We start from the raw sequence: 20,700 nt of genomic DNA, 5'->3' as shown, positions 1-20,700 counted from the left end.
GTTTTAAACTGAAAAGCATGTCCAGAAAATTTGTACTCTGGTCATAATTTATTAATTATGAAATACAGGTTAAAGCCGAAGCAGTTGCAGATGGGCAAAGAATTTAAGGAAATAGTTTGGACATGTTGGGACACCACAAAATAGTGAAGGTGGCAGAGCAACAATTAGACAAAAAAGACAAGGTCAGTAGGAATCCAGTCCTTTCCTTTCACCCGTCTTCCTGCCCCTGTAACCCTTCTGCCTGAAAGAGGAGCCACTGCCTGCGAAAGCTGGCCAGTTACAACCATCTTTTATGTATATGTTTTGGTGCTGTAATTTGAGTAGATTTTTTTATCTATCCAATAAAATAAAAGCAATACTTAGCAAAACAACTGATTTTTAGTGAAGAGACTGTTCTGCATAACAAATGCTCAACAGTCGGCCATCATTCATCAACAATACCTGTAGCTAAGGAATGATATTGTGACTAGCACTGTACAACATATCTGTAGGTATGGTGAGAAATTGCCATCGGATTTGTCTTTTACCATCCCTAATGAGTTTGGACGATCATGGTGGACATGAGACCTCATGTAACCCCTTAACCAATAATCACATAGGTTGAGGTCTGGGAATGTGGGAGGCCAAGTACGACAGATGTGGTAGCTCAGTACGGGAGCCTCACCAACAGATCTTTCACACATGTAGCCATATGGGGTGGAGTGCCATCATGCATAGAAGGAATACATCCCAGCAGGCGTTTGTTTGTCAGACCAGGGGTGATCTGACTCCCTCTCTCACTATAGCTCATTTTATACACATTTCTGATAAATCATCACTGACGTGTTACTGTGCAGTGTCAGCTGTTGGCCAATTGTTGCACTTGTTTTTGGGTTCAGTAAAACCTGAAGTCACTTCAGGGTGAATATTAAGAACTCTGATAGCAAGCCAGTATTAAACAAAGAAAAGAACACAAAATGTGGAATAAATATGTGTAAAATATATACAAAGGAATGAAACTCGATAAAAATACTGTGGATTGATAAGAGGGAGTGGATAGAGATGAGACGGTTGATGTGGTACTGAGTGAAGAATTTCAGTAATGTTAGAAGTTTTATGTTAAAACAAGGGACCTGGAATAGACAGCTTTCTTTCAGAATTATTAAGATTCCTAGGGAAAAATTGATCATGGCAAAACTGTTCCATCTGGTTTGCAGTAATATGAGGGATATTCACAAATCAACCTTCAGTCGGCTATTAAAAAAAAGGAAGAAATAGATAATTCTATTATATACAATCTATACTTACATGTTGGCAATACTAAACCACATTATTACCACTTAAATTAAAACATTTGCTGCATTGTCAATCCAGCTTCTTTATCCCTTCATAAAACAATGGTGTTGCCTGTCACTTCACCCAGGTCTAGACAGCATCCTTGAGCTCATCATCAGTTCTGAAGTACTGAGTTATGAGCTAGGCCTGCATCGTGGGGAAGAAATGGTGCCAAATCTGGACTGTAGGGAGGACATTGAAAAAATCTCGCCGTCTATACTCCAATTAAAATTACTTTGTGGTTGATGTTTCAGTAAGTTGAATGGTAGGGGTCAGGCACCAACCAGTTGTAGTTCTTTCATGAGTGCAACATGCTCACTGTGTTGGCTGTCTTGTAGTTCCATGCAGCACCTTGTGAAGCATGGCTGGCTGTGAGTCGGAAACACTGCCACCATCACTGCAACGTTTCAGTCACTGTAATGCTAATCAGAGTATAAAAGTCTTGGTTTTTCCTTTGTTTGTTTCCCAATAAGGGGTCACGTATTGTTGTGAAGGTGAATGATTTCTTTGGGAGTCAGCCGAAGCCGTTTGTTTTGGATTGACCTTCAAAGGTTTATAAGAGTATCACAATAACCATGTGATGTCAAGGTATTCTCACACATCATTCTTATGAAATTTGTTGTCAGAATTCCATTGTAACCCCAAAAACAAGTATCCATCACTTTTAATTTTGACAGCTTCTGCTTTCATTTCTGGCTTACTGGGAGAAGGGTCTGCATTGCGTTCCTTAGTTTTGTGGTTCATGAACTGTACTCATATCTTGTCCTTAATCACAATTCTGTTCAGAAATTCCTCCTTTTCTTCATTGTAGCACTGAAGGAATGTCAAGGCCAAACCTGTTCTTTCAGTTTTGTGAATATCAGTTGGATATTTTGGTATCCATCATGCACAGAGCTTATGATAACCTAATTTCTCTGACAGTGTTAACAAAGGTTATCTTTGAACTCTGAGGCACATGTTCAGAAAATTATGAAATTATAAAACATCTCTGACACACTGTTTCATCAACACGTTGCGTAAGTTCGATAATTACATCCGAATTTGTTCTTTGATCTCTTTAACCATGCCTTGAATTTACTCCACCACTCCCTCACAGCATCATCACTAATAACATCAATCCAATACAAATGATACAATCTATGACAAGTCTTGGTGGCACTGACTCCTCCTGCTTGCAGCAAACGAATGATAGAACCTACCTTGTATTTGGCGGATGAAGCAAGAACACCATCCATTCATTCACTTACTGCTGACACACTGACAAATGCAAGAGAGTATTGACTGTGTTTATTTTTAATATCCAGTTGATCATTTATTTATGAATGGCTCTCATATGAAACAAGCAAAGTACCCTTCGACTTCAGAAATATAATAATTTCAGTAGTAAAGAAGACTGGTGCTGGCAGTGTATTCTGGAACCATCAGTTTAATAAGGTATAGTTGCAAAATACTAACATGAACCAGTTAGGGAAGAATATAAAAAAAGGTAGAATATGGCCTGGGAGAGCATCCGTTTGTACTCTGGAAAATTGAATGCACAAGGCAACACTGCCCCTACTCTTGTTGTAGAAGAGAAATTAAAGGAAGATAAACCTACATTTATAGCAGTTGTAGATTTACTGACATGTGACTGGACTTTCTGACTGGATTTCTCCCTGCACTAGGCTGTGAGCCTCCCACCAGGTCCAAAGATGTCAAACTTACAGCATGAATTAGTGAAACAAATGAGTAGGATGGCTGGCATTCATTGCTGAAAGCCAAATTTTGCCAAAGATATGTAGATCAGGGTTTCATTCAGTCCTTGTATTATGAAATATTTATTGTAAATAAAACAGAAAGAAACTTCCACATGGGAAAAATATATTAAAAATAAAGATTCCAAGACTTACCAAGCGGGAAAGCGCCGGCAGACAGGCACATGAACAAAACACACAAACACACACACAGAATTACAAGCTTTCGCAACTGGCAGTTGCTTCGTCAGGAAGGAAGGAAGGAGAGGGAAAAATGAAAGGGTGTGGGTTTTAAGGGAGTCGATAGAGAAGATTTCGAAATGCAACAGAGACAATAACAAACGTAATTGTTGGGTTCAAATTAATGACGATGTAAATAAAACAGAAAGAAACTTCCACATGGGAAAAATATATTAAAAATAAAGATTCCAAGACTTACCAAGCGGGAAAGCGCCGGCAGACAGGCACATGAACAAAACACACACACAGAATTACAAGCTTTCGCAACTGGCAGTTGCTTCGTCAGGAAGGAAGGAAGGAGAGGGAAAAATGAATCTTGGAATCTTTATTTTGAAATATTTATTGTGCTGTTCTTGGGCATTTTGACTGAGAATTTATGGTTCCCACATACAACTATTCCTTTAAGTGTTTGTGGTTTTGACTGCATCAAACAGAATTTTTTTTGCACTTTATATGGCTTTACTGTAGTTGGCACTCAGTACTAGACACAAAATTCAGCTTCCACTTCTTGTGGTGCCACATTGAGGATACTCCAGAGCTATTTGATACTATAGAAATCAGTACTTTTAAAGAAGATTGGTTGGGGGAAAGAAACAAATGTCTTAAAGGTTTAGAAATTCCCCACAAGGCAGACACACAGATGCAGCTTGTGGTGTTGGAAATCAGAAAAACCCATAAAGGGCCCTTTTGAATTACCACTAGACACAAATCAGCTCCCACCCTTCCCTTCAAACCAATTTCGCAACCACCCCCTGTGGGTTCGGGGGTAAGAATAGGCCCGCGGTAGTCCTGCCTGTCGTAAGAGGCGACTAAAAGGAGTCTCAAACTTTTCAGCCTTATGTGATGGTCCCCTGTTGGGTTTGACCTCCATCTCTCAAATTTTTCCAAAGAGCGAGCCGATTGGGGAAGGACGCCTTACTTGGTGCATTGTGTCCATCTTGCGATCAGACCTTTCGCCAGCTTATACACCATTGAATTGCAGTCCTGTCCACTCTCCATCTCTTGGGCATGACTGTTTCTGCGTGCAGATTACACCTTGCACTGTGCAGTGCCTCTTTCTGCACCGACGGCGACCATGGACCACATGTTACCTAACATCCAGCACGGTAGCCAGTCCGTTGTGGTGGGGCCGCCATGTACCCTGTTGGTTGTAGCCCCCTGACAACACAGGGATCGCTCTACTGATGCCTGCGCTGTTAACTCTCCACGTATGCCAAGGAGTAGATGCCCATCTCCCTGGGGCATCAGGACTCCCGGCAATGGCCATCCTGCCAGGTGGCTCTTGCCGTGGCTGGGTGGCGCCTGTGGGGAGGGCCCTTGGTCGGAGTAGGTGGCATCAGGGCGGATGACCCGCAATGAAGCGTGGTACATTGTCTCTCGCGGGTGGCCAGCCGCCAGCAGTCTCTAAGCGTTCTCGGGCTCAGTTTAACGCCGAAAACGTTCCCCTCCGTGGCCACACTGTGGGAGGAACGTAAATCTCAGGATGGCAGTAGCAGTTATTCGCCCCGCCTCTTAGTTTGTACGAGGGCTAATGGGGAGTATTTTCTCTCCACAAAGCCTCAGTTCTTCGTCGAGCATTTAGAGGACAAGTTTGGGGAGGTGGAGGGCTTGTCAAAAATGCGCTCTGGGTCAGTCCTGATACGAATGTCATCCTCTGCCCAGTCACGACGGTTACTCGCTTGTCACAAGTTGAGGGATGTTGCCGTTATGATCACACACCATAAGAGTTTAAATATGGTCCAGGGGGTTATTTACCATAGGGATCTTCTTTTGCAGTCTGATGAAGAGCTGCGCGCCAATTTAGAGTGCCGAGGTGTACATTTCGTCCGGCGTGTTCATCGGGGTCTGAAGGAAACTCAAATTGCTATCGGTGCCTTCATCTTGGCCTTTGAAGGGGTTACATTACCGGAAAGGTCAAGGTGATGGCCTACCGATGTAACGTTAAGCCCTATATCCCTCCCCTGATGCGGTGCTTTAAATGCTGGAAGTTCGGCCATATGACTTCGCGCTGCACTTCCAGCCTCACATTTCGAGATTGCGGACGCCCATCACATTCCAATACTCCATGTGCCCCGCCTCCCATCTGTGTCAACTGCGGGGAGCACCATTCACCTTGCTCGCCAGACTGCTGAATTTTCCAGAAAGAGCGTAAAATCATGGAATACAAGACCCTGGACCGACTGACCTATACTGAGGCCAAAAGGAAATACGACCGACTCCATCCTGTGAGAATGACATCTTCCTACGCTGCTGCTACAACACCTGTGCCAGCCCCATCTTTTTCTCCAATTGTGGCCGAATCAACAAGTAGTACAACTCCTCCTGCCCCCTCGCCAGTGGGGGGCTCCACCCACCGGGTTGCTCCTGCGCCACCTACCTCAGGAGCAACACCGTCCCACCCATCGGGGACATCCATCCCCACTTCTAAGCCGGAGAAGTGTCCAACGTCTTCGGCTTCTCACACTCGCAAGGGGTCCCTTGGGTCCCTCTCTTCCCAGGTTTCCGCCAGTGATAAGGCTGACAACCGACAGTGGCGTAAGTGCCCACAATCAACTGGTCGTAGGGCTTCACGATCCTCCTCTGTCCTGGAGACTGAATCGGTGAAGCCCTCCCAGCCAGCGCGACCAAAGGAACGGCGTGAGAAACCCAAGAAGAAGAGCTCTCAGCCCAAGGAACTCGCAGTGCGGCCATTCAGCCGCAACCTTCCAGCTCTGCGTCTGAGGATGAGGTGGAGATTCTGGCGTCCGCTGAGGACCTCGATCTCACCGGTCCCTCAGATGCCATGGAAAGCACTATCACAGGTGCTCAATCGGAGGCAGCAGGTGACCCAGCGGCGTAATCTGCCTTCCCAGTTCCGTCACGCCTTTCTCAGCCATGGACAACAGCATCCTCCAGTGGAACTGCAGCGGTTTCTTCCACCATCTAGCTGAGCTCCACCAACTTATCAGCCTTCACCCTTTCCTCTGCATTGCTCTGCAGGAAACTTGGTTTCCGGCAATGCGAACCCCTGCCGTCCGTGGCTATCGGGGTTATTTTAAGAACTGGGCAGCTTATGAAAGGGTATCTGGTGGCATCTGCATATATGTCCTGAACTCTCTTCACAGTGAGTCTGTCCCTCTCCAAACACCTTTAGAGGCTGTCGCTGTTTGGGTGTGGACGCCACAGGCTGTTACCGTCTGCAGTCTTTACCTTCCACCGGATGGTGATGTCGCGCAGCATGTCCTGGCTGCTCTGATATTCCAATTGCTGCCACCTTTATTGGTACTGGGCGACTTTAACGCCCATAACTATCTGTGGGGTGGGTCAGTGGCAACAGGTCAAGGCGCCATCGTTGAGCATTTATTGGCGCAGCTCGATCTCTCGATATTAAATGATGGTGCCTTCACACACCGCAGTGTGGCGCATGGCACATACTGCGCCATTGACCTTTCCATCTGTAGCCCTAGCCTCTTACCGTCTGTCCAATGGAGAGTGCATGACGACCTGTGTGGTAGTGACCACTTTCCGATCTTTCTGTCACTGCCACAGCGTCAGTCTTCTGGGCGACCTAGCAGATGGGCTCTGAATAAGGCTGACTGGGACTTGTTCTCCTCCACTGCCGCTGTTGAGCCTCTCTCTAACGATGACACTGATGCAGTGGTTCAGTCGGTCACCACCGGCATCGTTACTGCCGCCCAATCTGCCATTCCCCGTTCTTTTGGGTCCCCTCGGCGGTGGACTGTGCCTTGGTAGTCGCCTGAGACCGCTGAAGCGATTAAAGCTCGCTGGCGGGCGCTCCAGCGTCACAAGCGACATCTCTCCCTCGAACACCTTATCGCCTTCAAACGGCTGCGTGCACGAGCCTGCCGCATTATCCGCCAACGCAAGCAGGAGTGCTGGGAGCGGTATGTGTCCACCATTGGCCTCCATGTGACTCCATCGCAGGTCTGGGCCAAGATTCGCCGCCTCTATGGCTATCGGACCCCAGTCAGCATCCCTGCACTCTCACTGAATGGAGCAGTTTGTACTGACTCCGACGTCATTGCAAACTGCTTGGCAGAGCACTTTACTCTGAATTCCGCTTCTGCCAACTACCCCTTGGGCTTCCACTTCCGTTGGAGTCTTTCTTTTCGCACCCACCATCCTGAATTGTACAATGGTCCATTCAGTGAGTGGGAATTTCGCAGTGCCCTCGCCACTTGTCCTGATACCGCTCCTGGGCCAGATAGCATCCACTCTCAGATGTTGGAACACCTTTCAGTGGACTGCCAGCGACGCCTCCTCGACCTTTACAACTGTATTTGGGTCGAGTGTGAGTTTCCGTTGCAATGGCAGGAAAGTCTTGTTGTCCCCATTCTGAAACCAGGGAAGAACCCTTTGGAGGTGGACAGCTACCGTCCCATTAGCCTCACCAACATTCTTTGCAAGTTGCTTGAACGGATGGTGAGCCGGCGCTTGAATTGGGTACTGGAGTCTCGGGGCCTTCTGGCTCCGTCTCAGGGTGGGTTCTGTAAAGACCGCTCCGCCGCCAACAATCAGGTGAGCCAAGAGTCGGCCAACCGTACTGCCTTTGCCCGCCGTCAGCATCTGGTCGCTGTCTTTTTCGACATGCGGAAGGCATACGATACGACATGGCGTCATCACATCCTTTCTACGCTTCATGGATGGGGGCTTCGGGGCCCTCTGCCGATCTATATCCGCAATTTTCTGTCGTATCGTACCTTCCGCGTGCACGTCGCGGCCTCATGTAGTTCCTCCCAAGTCCAGGAGAATGGTGTGCCACAGGGTTCTGTTCTAAGTGTCTGTCTGTTTTTAATAGCCATTAACGGGCTCGCTGCGGCCGTGGGAAATTCTGTCTCCGCTTCCCTGTATGCTGACGACTTCTGCCTTTACTACAGCTCTATTGGCATTGCAGCTGCTGAACGTCAGCTACAGGGCGCAATCCGCAAGGCGCAGTCTTGGGCTGTAGCGCATTGTTTTCAGTTTTCAGCAGCCAAGACCTGCGTTATGCATTTCTGCCGGCGACGCACTGTTCACCTGGAGCCGCGGCTTTATCTTAACGGTGAGCTTCTTACAGAGGTGGAGTTACATAGGTTTTTGGGGGTGGTTTTTGATGCCCGGTTGACTTGGCTGCCTCATATTCGGCAGCTTAAATAGGCGTGTTGGCGGCATCTAAATGATCTGCGATGCCTGAGCCACACCAGGTGGGGCACCGACCGATCTACTCGCCTACGGCTTTACCTGGTGTTAATCCAGTCCCGTCTGGACTATGGGAGTCTGGCTTATGGCTCAGCATCCCCATCTGCATTGCGGGTGGTGGACCCGATACTACACAGCGGGATATGACTTGCCACTGGTGCCTTCTGGACCAGCCCTGTGGACAGCATACTAGTGGAGGCAGGTGTCCCTCCACTGCGGTTACGATGCCAACGTTTGCTGGCCGTTTATGCTGCCCACATTTTTAGCTTGCCTGGGCATCCCAACTATTGTCTCCTGTTCCCGCAATCGGTCGTCCATCTGCCAGAACGTCAGCCTCGGTCAGGTTGTACGATTGCGGTCCGAGTCAAAGAGCTTCTTTCCGGGCTTAGGGTTCTCACTGTTCCACCTCCTTTCCGGGCCACATTGCGTACACCCCCATGGTGTGTTCCTCGCCCTTGCCTTCAGCTCAACTTGGCACAGGGCCCGAAGGACCTAGTCCCTCCAGAGGCCTTCCGCCGCCGCTTTTATTCCATCCTGGCCATGTATCAGGGCTCTGGCATTGTATACACTGACGGTTCGATGGTTGCTGGTCATGTTGGTTATGCGCTAACTCTAGGGGACCATTCCAAACAACGCTCCTTGCCAGATGGCTGCAGCATTTACACTGCTGAGCTGGTCGCCATCTTTCGAGCCCTAGAGTATATCTTCTCCTGCTCAGGTGAGTCCTTCGTCATCTGTAGCGATTCCCTGAGCGGTTTACGAGCTCTCGACCAGTGTTTCCCTCGTTCTCGTCTGGTGATGGCTATCCAGGAGTCCCTGTGTACTCTTGCACATTGCGGCCGCTCTGTGGGTTTCATGTGGACCCCAGGCCATGTTGGGATACCTGGCAATGAGAATGTTGACCGCCTGGCGAAAGAGGCCACCAGTACACCATCTCTGGACATTGGCCTCCTGGAGACAGATTTGCGAGTGTTCCTACGCAGCAAAATTCTGGACCTGTGGGACACTGAATGGTGCGCTCTGCCTTCACGAAACAAACTTTGGGCCATCAAGGAGGCTACCGGTGTGTGGCGCTCCTCCTTGCGGGTCTCTCGCAAGGAGTCTGTTGTCCTCTGCCGGCTGCGCATTGGGCACACATGGCTGACGCACGGCCACCTATTGCGACATGAGGACCCACCTTTATGTTGCTGCGGCTCTGTTTTGACAGTGGGCCAGATTTTATTGGACTGACCACTTTTAGCTGTGCTCAGGCAGTCGTTCGCACTGCCTGACACGCTCCCTGCGCTTTTAACAGATGACTCTGCTATGTCTGACTTAGTTTTACGTTTTATTCGGTTAGGGGGTTTTTATAGTTTAATCTGAGTGTTTCTGTTTCATTTTATTGTATTGTGTTGATTCTGGCCTTTGGCCTACGATTTTAAACTGAGTTTTTAATGTGTTCTCGGTGGTGGCTTTTCCTTTTTTATTCCTATGGTCGGCCAACCACAGCCACGCTCTGTGTGGTTTTACTTTGTTTTGTCTGTTCTTTGTCTGACTATTTCTTGTCTTGTGTCGTCTGCCGTCTTTCCTGTTTTTTTTCCTCCCCCCCCCCCCCCCTGATTACTACCTCATTAGACCTTGTCTAAGAAAATGAACATTAATACAACTACTCTCACAGTGAAGATTTCTTGGCTGTATTATCACTGGAATAATTCTGGGCATTTGCACAGAATCAAGCACATTGTACATATGTGACTAGGTTCTGTTGTAAAGTTGTCACTATGGTAGAAAATTGAGTCATAAACATGTAAAAATGAGAAAATAAAGAAAATTTTATATCAGCACCAAGTGTGACACACCTCAGTTAATCAAAATGAAGTTATTTCATTCTTGATATTAAGTTAATACTGATTCTATGTCATCCTCTTAGTAGCCTCCTTGGTTCATTTGAAATGTGCATTACCATATATATATATATATATATATATATATATATATATATATTAAAAATAAAGATTCCAAGACTTACCAAGCGGGAAAGCGCCGGCAGACAGGCATATGAACAAAACACACAAACACACACACAGAATTACAAGCTTTCGCAACTGGCAGTTGCTTCGTCAGGAAGGAAGGAAGGAGAGGGAAAAATGAAAGGGTGTGGGTTTTAAGGGAGAGGGTAAGGAGTCATTCCAATCCTGGGAGCGGAAAGACTTCCCTTAGGGGAAAAAAAGGACGGGTATACACTCGCACACACACACACACACATATCCATCCGCACATACACAGACACAAGCAGACATATTTGCCCTCACCCGCCTAATCCTTCACCTATACATCGACTCGGCCAATGAACACACCCGTCAACTCCTATCCCAAATCAAAGTCCTCAATCTTTCCTCTCCCGCATCCACACCGGCTGTACATAGCATCCTCCTACAGGCCAACCGCAAATTAGAACAACATGCCACCCTCCACCTCAAAAAACTATCCAATCTCCTGGTTTCCCACCTCCGGAAAGGCAACTCACTCACCCTCCACAACCTTTCCAACAAACCTCAACCTCCTCTCATTGCACACAGACCCAGCCTCTCCCATCTACTCAATCTCCCACTTCCAGCTCCACTCCCCCCAACACCTCAAAATTCTAGTCAACACAATCTGGAACCACAACACCCCAATTCAGTAGTTAACCTTTCCTCCAAACCCCTCTCCCAATCCGAAACCTCTGTCCTATCCAAAGGCCTCACCTTCAGCCCCACTCCCAGGTTCAACCAAACTGCCCTTGTCAAGGATTTACTGGGCCTTTAAATATGTCTGCTTGTGTCTGTGTATGTGCGGATGGATATGTGTGTGTGTGTGTGTGCGAGTGTATACCCGTCCTTTTTTTCCCCTAAGGGAAGTCTTTCCGCTCCCGGGATTGGAATGACTCCTTACCCTCTCCCTTAAAACCCACACCCTTTCATTTTTCCCTCTCCTTCCTTCCTTCCTGACGAAGCAACTGCCAGTTGCGAAAGCTTGTAATTCTGTGTGTGTGTTTGTGTGTTTTGTTCATATGCCTGTCTGCCGGCGCTTTCCCGCTTGGTAAGTCTTGGAATCTTTATTTTTAATATATTTTTCCCATGTGGAAGTTTCTTTCTGTTTTATTTATATATATATATATATATATATATATATATATATATATTACAGTTCTAATGTGGTGCTAACAGAGAAATGCAGACATTAGTGCTGTGTGATTTTGTTACAGGTACTTTGCAGTAGAAGTAAATCCAACAGGCAAACAACAAAAGGCACCATTTTACTTAAATTCGTATGCATTACAGGCATCTATCCTTAAAAAAGTGGAACAGTTGCATGGAGATTTTGGAATTGCTGCAGTTCAAGCTGGTTTCACTGGTAGGTATTTATTTACCAGTTCATCAAAATTTAAAGTGTTCCTTTTGTTAATTGTGAGAGTGTGTTTAAGCAACAACAAGATGCAACAGTAGATATTGTGTGGCAACTTGTCACCTGTGGTAGCAAGTGCTATGAAATGAAAAGTTGGAAACGTGATCCTGCAACCCTCACTTGACAACTCAAATATTGCTACCACCGCATTGTCCAAAATAATATCGCCAGTGAGTGTTTCAACTCTATTTTAGCTTATGTTAAATTAACTAATTAATTATTGATCTTTCAGCAAGTGAACTTCAATGTCGGCTTTGTATGAACTCTTGAAGTGGTCCCTGTTAATGCCAGCAAATGTCTAAATAATTGCTGAACAAATATTGTATGGTAAATATCCACAAAAGGCAATTTTTTATCTGATATTATGAAGACTGAAATGACATACACATCAGTTAGTTACGATAATTGGTACTAGATGGCACTTGTGTACTTGGAAGTCATATTACACTCCACCAGATGTCTCTAGTTTGTCTTCCCTCTACTTTTGTGTCCGCTGTTGTTTGCTGCTGACAATTGTGTGCATTTTATGAAGAAGTGTGTGAAAAAATGATGTACTAAGTATCCAGATAGTTTTGTATTTATCTGCTGTACCATAATAGCAGAAATAACATTAACTTTGTGTATCCATAGTTAATTATACAAATTTTGATTTTACAGGTTATAGAAAAGAGAAAAGGTATTTCAGATTGCATTTAAAATCAAGCAGGAGTCTAGAATCTCAGTTTTCCATCAAATAGTGTTAACACACCTTGCTGATCTCAGCCTAATGAAGAAAATACCTGCAAAGAAAACCCACCCACAAAAAGCATGTTGAAGAAAGAAGTTTTCTTGGAGTGTATCAACACTAGGCATCTGAGGATTGGAAGAGAGTGATTTTTTCGGATGAGAGGGAATTTGATGTGTATGATCTGAAACTGTGGACGGAGTCAGGAGATGATCTGAAGGAAGAGTGTGTTGTGCTAGCTAAATAGTTCAGTGAAAGTGTAATGCTGTGGGGAGTGATGTGTTCTAAAGCAGTAGGAAGAATTACAGTTTGCATAGATTCAATTATAGGGTTAAATTAAAGTGAAATTGTTAAAAATGAGGTAGCAAATACTAAAAGGGATCATTTTAGTCGAGAAAACCGTGGCCCATTCATTATCCAAGATGACAGTGAGCTAGTCACGTTACCATGGTTGTACAGGAGTGTTGCGCAGGTCTGTTTATTGAGCAGTTATGGTGGTCTCCAAATTCCCCGGACATGAATCATATTGAAAATTTGTGGGCTATTATGTCTTAAAAACTAAGTAAATATTCTTGACAAATAGAATAGAGTTAATTGGGGGAATTATTAATGCCTGGTTCCATGAAATTGAACCTGGTGCACATGAAAGACTTATTGAGTCAAAGACAGAGTTCAAGCCCTTGAAAAGGCATGATGTGAGGTGGACATAATATTAATTTTGATGTAGTATGTTTTGTACAAGTTAATTTCACTTTGAACAAAAAACAAAAAGTGCAGTAAACCAATGAAATATAGCCTCTTGGTCATTGTTTTGACATACATTAAGTAAATTTTTTTAGGTGGGGATTTTGTTTTTAAAAATGTGCTTATGTATAGAAACTAGTAGGCCTAAGCTCATTTGTTGTTAGCTGTGGGAATAGTCGTGCAGTTTCTTGCTTACAGTGCACACTGTTCAGAGACATGTTTTTAAGGTTTACCATTTGTGGAGTCTGTAGCTCACGATCCATGCCATATCATATACATTGGCAGTGTCATATCATTTACGAGACTATAGCAGTGGATTTTTTATGCTTCAGTTTGATTTGGCATGTGGTTTTACACAGTATATTATTAATGCTAAACTGGGCATGAGAAGCTACCACATCTTGGATGGAATTTTGCTTTCATGGAGAACAGTGGCAGGCTTTTGTTGGATTTGACTTTACTGCTGCAGGTTGTTGGAATTTGCATCTGCCTGTATAAATTAAGGGAATTTTCTCCTGGCTGTGTCAAGTAAGGAAGGAAATGAAGACAAAGTAAATTAGAGATCTTAGATCTGCTGTTTGTAGTTGAGGTTTTGTTGGTAGTAAAAGAACCTCATATCAAAATCCTATCATTTGATGATCACAGTGACGTAAGAATGTTCCAGTATCATGGTGCAGTATGCTCTGGACTAGCCAGAGAAATCTGCAGTGGCCGAGCATTGCCTCAGCACAGGACGTTGTATGGAATACAAAAAAAAAAAAAACCTAAATTCTGTCATCGATGTCTTCATACTGGGACAGCATTATTAAAGAAGCAGTGGAAATTCACGGCTCGGTTAATTTGCTTAACAGGGACACAAGGTACCAACTCAGTACAGCATGGGGTCCAGCACTGATCATGTTAAAATGACAGTGAACACAAAAAAGAAGTGTTGGTCATATGAGGAATGGTGCTGCAGTGGTGACATATGTATTTGGTTGACAATGGCGAGCATGGGCATATGTCAGCGTGGACACACATTTCGGCAGGTGGTTCCTGACAGATGTGCCGGGCTGGCCAACAGCAGTGCACGGTAAGACTGATACCCATCTGTGCCTGTGTTCATCATCCTACATGTGGTGTACTTGTCTCTCTCACTACCAATCTGCAAATCTGCACTATTGGTCACCAAACGTTGGTGAATCAAAACTGCAGCAGTATTTATCTCATGAAGAAACATGCACCATATAATGTCAGTAATTTTAAAACAGCAGGGGTGTGAAATGAATGCTGATGACATAAGGAAAGTGAGAGAAATGTTAGGGGATGTTGAGAATTTAAAAGAATGAGCATTTTCAGTGAAAGGCAGTTTGGGCAATAAAAAAGGAATGTGAGGTTCAGAGTGCAATAATGGCTGCAGACATACTATTCAAAGTAATTATTATTGTGATGATAAAGAACTTTGAACTCTATTGTGATGACTTCTGCAGAGAACTGAAGATTGATGCAGGGACTGCATTAACATAAGCAGAGAAATCTGTTAATATATGATTACACTAGTGGTGACAAATCTCAGGAAACAATAACAATCACATCATGCCTAGGAGTGGTCATCTGGAGCAACTGAAAGTGGAATGACTACATAAAATAAACCGTAGGAAAAACATGTGCTATGATGAGATTCACTGAAATTGAAAACAATGAGAAAATTGGCAATTTCAGAGAAAGATTGTATGGATCTTAAGGAATTGTAATTCACCTACGAAAGAAGTGGCAACAAACCACACAGTTGACTGCATTAGGTTGGATTAATAGAAGAGATAGATGAGATCCTCACAAAGGGTGGTGCACTTCATTTTGGGGTAATTAATTGGCACAAAACCATTACAGAAATGCTTAGCAAACTCCAGTGGTAGATCAGCTACTACAAGAGATGGTTTGCTTCAATGAGACACATGATATGAGTGTGTTCTGGGAAGAGTTTGTCAACTTATCAACTTATTACTTCCTCCCACACACATCTTGCAAAATGACCACAACATTCTTCCCATACATAATTTGTTGATGGAATGGTCAGTTGGGAGGGGGGGGGGGGGGGGGAGATAGTGGTATAAGAAGTACAGTCCACCAGATACTGTAAGATGGGTTTTGGAGTTTGTAGTATAGATGTGTATGGAATGGTGTGTGTGGGTGGCTGTGCGGGTGTGTGTGTGCCTGCATCTGTGTCTGCATATCTGTGTTTGGAGGGGAGGCAGGCAAATATAACATGAATCAGTTTCTAATACAGAATAGATAATTAAAATTTTGAAAAATTATGTGTGTGCCATCAACTGTACAATTTTCTGTTTATTCTCTACCACTTTCAGTTGTCACCACCATTTTCAAAGAAAAAAACATTGTACATCAATATATCAAACATACATTTCAGTCACATATTAGCCATATATATGTAGAAGTTATATAATTTCACAACACACTGTCTTAACACAGTCCATATAAACATGCTGAACCATGTCTGGCCCCTCCCCCCCCCACCCCCACCCCCCACCCTTCAATTACGGATTCAAATTATTTATATAAATTATTAATGGAAAATCTCATATAAAGATGTGAAACAAATACTAACAAAGAGATAGAGGAGCTTGGCCAGTACTTACCTCAGCTCAGTACAGCCGATAGATACAAAAAAAACAACCGAAAATTTACGTTCCTAGCTTTCGGAATAAATGTTCCTTCATCAGGGAGGAGAGAGGGGAAAGAAAGGGAAGAAGGGAAAGTGGATTTAGTTACTCACAACCCAGGTTATGAAGCAACAGGGAAAGGAAAACAGGGAGGGTAGCAAGGATGGAGGCATGGTTGTCAGAGGGAAGCCAAAGATATTCAATATCCTTGCTACCCTCTCTGTTTTCCTTTCCCTGTTGCTTCATAACCTGGGTTGTGAGTAACTAAATCCACTTTCCCTTCTTCCCTTTCTTTCCCCTCTCTCCTCCCTGATGAAGGAACATTTATTCCGAAAGCTAGGAATGTAAATTTTCGGTTGTTTTTTGTGTATCTATCGGCTGTACTGAGCTGAGGTATTTATATAAATTCTGTTTCTCCTGATTTTCAGGACATATACTTTGTCCTTCATAACAGCACACTGATAGGGATCTTCTTTCTTATTTTCCTGCAGAATATTGACAAAATATTTGGATTTGGGGAAGTTCATAGGTTTAATCTTGGTGTATCAATTTTAATCAAAACACTGAGTATGTTTCAGTTTTCCTTTCATTGATATGTTCTTGAAATCATTTTACAAATTTTAAATAACACTCTTTCTTTGTGGTTCACAGTTATAAAAAGATACTTTTGAGCATTGTTATTTAGACATAATGGGCAACTTTGACCACATGCTGTCATACACAACCTCTCTTACCAAACAACTCCAGAGCAAGTCACTTACTTTACTCACTTATAGTCCATAGATTGTTAAACATAAAGATAACAAAGTATTGATCAAAGATTATTAAATTTCTTCATGCTTACATACCTCTCTGACATTTACAGTTATCAAAATAATCAAGACAATTTTTTGTAAGAAATATTTACAGAATTTATGACAATTAAGAAATGTTATCGCAAAATGTATGATAAAACATTTTGTATCAGAAAGTACATGCTGTAGTGAGACCAGCTTCATACACAAGCTCACCAGATGGAATGCGAGCACGAGAATGATAACTGGCTGGTGAAAGTGGGGACCTGGTCTGACTAAAATACAGTTCATACAGTACAGAATAGTATGTTTTATTTTTCTTCATGAAGAAATCATTTGAAGTTTTGTCCATGGTATTGCGAGTTTCTCCTGCTGCAATTCTTTAGTGTGATTGGTTTTGTGGTACATACCTATACTGCTTCACCATCAGTGTGTGTTTCTGGAGATAGCTGCAACAGATATGACACTTTGTCACAAAGTGGTGAGGACACAAGTCACCATCACAAATGGGTTTCAGGAGTGAGATGCCAACATGAGACACAGTGGATTGTAAGACATGAAGGGAGTTGTCACAGAACTAGGAATAATATAACAAAGACAATAATATGAAAGTACATAGCATAAAACATATAATTAAAGAACAACTAATGCTAAGAAAAATGAGAAACTGTATCATACTGTGCCTAGTGTGGTTCATTGACTGCTTGGTTAATTTTTTTAGTGTAAATATAGACATACTGCTTTGTAAGTTTTGCTCCATTAATCAGTCATATTAGTTTCTGTCTACCTTTTAAATTTAGCCATCATTTGGGCTAGTTGTAACTATTCTTCCTGGAATCTGTTATTCTATACTTCAACCCATCTTTTTTTTATCTCCATTAACACTTGCATTTTTAAGTGTGACCTCCAAAGAACATCACCAATCTTCTCAGTACCTGAGTAAAACATTTCTTCACTATAATAACCAAATACATCGTTTCTAACTCAGCTTCATCTCATTACCACATTTTTATTTCTTCTCTCTACAATAAACCCATTAATTAACAAGAAGTTATTCAAGTTTTCTCAAAGGTTTTTGTCTCACTTTACTCTCCAGGTCTGAAAAATATTACTGTCTTTGTTTTCAATTTTCTCTGCTTCTCTAAACACAGGTATATTTAGTTACAAGATTATTACCATGCAGAATGACCTCTATGTATATATCCTACAGACCATTGTGAGGTGATGGCAGAGGATGCATCCCATTGTACAAATTATTAGAGTTTCTTCCTGTTCCATTCATGTATGGAGCACAGGAAGAGCAATTGTTTCAAAGCCTCTGTGTGTGTAATAATTATTCTAATCTTACTCTCACAAACCAGGTGTGAGCCATACGTAGGGTCACAAACACTTGAGCAATATTCTAGAACCAGTTACACAAGTGATTTGTAAGCAATATTTTTTACACTGATTACCCTTCCCCAGTGTTCTAGCAATAAATCAAAGTCTTTAACTTGCTTTACCCACTACTGAGCCTATGTGGTCATTCCATTTCACATTCCTACAGAATGCAAACTCAGGTATTTGTGTGAGTTGACTGAGTCCAACAGTGATTCACTGTTTTTCATTTTGTGAAGTGCACAGTTTTATATTTCAGAACATTTAAAGCAAGTTGCCAGTCTCTGCACCATTTTAAAATCTTATCAAGATCTGACTGAATATCTATGCACCTTCCTTCAGACCGTGTTTCTTTATAGATGACTACATCATCTGCAAACAGTCTGCTGTTGCTATTAATATAGTTTGCAAGGTCATTAATATGCAGCATGAACAGCTAGGGTCCCAACACAGTTCCATGGGGTACACCTGAAGTTACTTCTACACCTGATGATGACTCTCCATCCAGATAACATGCTGTATCCTCCCTTTCAAAAGGTCCTCAATCCAGTTACAAATTTCGCTTGATACCCCATATGATCAAAGTTCTGACAATAAATGTAGATGTGTTACTGAGTCAAATGCTTTTCGGAAATCAAAAACTATTGTATCTACTTGATTGCCTTGACCCAAAGCTTTCAGTATGTCGTGTGAGAAAAATGAGTGTGAGTTGGGTTTCACGTGACTGATGTTTTTGGGATCCATACTGGTTGGCATTGGGGAGGTCATTCTGTTCAAGATGCCTTGTTATGTTTGATCTCAGAATATGTTCTAAGATTCTACAACAAATTGTTGTTGATGATATTGGATGGTAGTTTTGTGGATCACTTCTACTATCCGTTTTTTTCCAAGGACTGGACACAGGTTTTTGGTCATGGGATCTACGACAGATTGTAGTTAGCAGAGAAGCTAACTCAGTGGCAAATTCAGTGTAGAGCCTGACAGGAATTCTATTCCTGAAGCTTCGTTCAGTTTTAATGATTTCAGCTGTTACTGAACACCGCTGACACTAATATTTAATCCACTCATCTTTTCAATGGTGTGAGAAATAAACTGGGTCACTTCTTCTGGATTTTCCGTGGTAAAGGAACATTTGAAAACTAAGTTAAGTATTTCAGCTTTTGCCATGCGATCTCAATTTCAATTCCCGACTCATTCACTCGGGTCTGGACACTAACTTCGGTGCTACTAACAGCCTTTGCATACAACCAGAATTTCTTTGGGTTCTGTAAAATATTCTGGTACGGTAGTCATTGAAGACATCACAGATTGCTCTCTTGACAGCCAAATGCATTTCATTTAGCATCTCTCTTTGGATAGCCCTGTTTTACACATTTTATGCAGTAATCTGTGTTTCTTTAGAAGTTTCTTTACAGTGACTAATTACCATGGAGGTTCCCTCCCATTATGGACTGTTCTGCTGTGTACATATCTATCCAGTTCATGGTCAAATGTTCTTTTAAACTTAAGCCAGAGTTCCTCTACATGCTCCTGCTGTGTGCTGAAAGTTTCAAGACCGAGGTATTACACTATTGAACTTTCATCTAGTTTACGTAACATGTATATGTTTCTGCCTGACGTAGTTGCCATTTGTACTTTGGTAGTCATTGTTGCTACAACTGTGTCATGGTCACCTGATAGTAGGTTAGATGTGGTCTACCTCAAAGAAGTCAGGTCTGTTTGTTGCTAGTATATCCAATATGTTTGCATCATGAGTGGGGTTCCTATTTATCTGTTCTAGGTACTTTTCAGCAAGGACAATTAGGACTGTTTCACAGGTTATCTTATCATGCCCACCACTAACAAACCTGTAATTTTCCCAGTTAATTGTTGGATGATTTAAGTCTCCAGCAATGTTTACAGTATTATTGGGAACTTCATGTACAAGTGAACAGAGGTTTTCTCTGAAGTTTTTGGTGACATCAGGAGACGAGCCAGGTGGGCGATAGAGAGATCCCATTATCATTTTATGCCCACTGCTGACACCGAGTCTTGCCCAGACAATCACACATGAAGCTTCAGTTTCTATCTTTGTGGATTTGACTTTCTTGTGTACTGCGATAAATACACCTCTAATTCCCATTTGCCGATCCTTTCGATATACACTTAAATTTTTCCCAAAAATTTCACTGCTAACAGTTTCAAGTTTCAACCAGCTTTCTGCATCTAGTATTATGTGAGCTTTACTGCTTTTCTTGAGCACTTCAAACTCGGGCAATTTGTTGCCAATGTTTCGGCAGTTTACATTTAGGATTTTAATACTCTCGTATTGGAGGCATTTCTTTTGATCTTATACTGGTGCTTCTGGGTTTCGTACAACTTTTGTTATCTGTATTGATTGGAGAGTTGCCTAACCTAAAAGACCCTTGTGTGTACCCCACACACAGTCAGCAATCTGAGTAGTACCCACAGATATGCAGTGCACGCCTGTCCCATTTAGGGGGACTCTACAGTTCTCAGCCCTATGGCAC

At 43.0% G+C, this 20,700-nt stretch overlaps 1 protein-coding gene across 1 annotated transcript in view; it reads left to right on the top strand.

Moving 5' to 3' along the window:
- LOC126354059 (ribonuclease P/MRP protein subunit POP5) overlaps positions 1–20,700 on the top strand; it is an 80,705-nt gene that overhangs the window by 11,368 nt on the left and 48,637 nt on the right. The window contains exon 2 of the mRNA XM_050003426.1: positions 11,692–11,840. Coding sequence (XP_049859383.1) covers positions 11,692–11,840 — 149 coding nt within the window. The remainder of the gene's footprint in view (positions 1–11,691; positions 11,841–20,700) is intronic.

Source organism: Schistocerca gregaria, chromosome 1 (assembly GCF_023897955.1).
Source record: "Schistocerca gregaria isolate iqSchGreg1 chromosome 1, iqSchGreg1.2, whole genome shotgun sequence".
NCBI classification, from domain to species: Eukaryota; Metazoa; Arthropoda; class Insecta; order Orthoptera; family Acrididae; genus Schistocerca; species Schistocerca gregaria.
The sequence above is the reverse complement of the archived record's forward strand: the minus strand, read 5'-3'. Positions and strand labels throughout refer to the sequence as shown.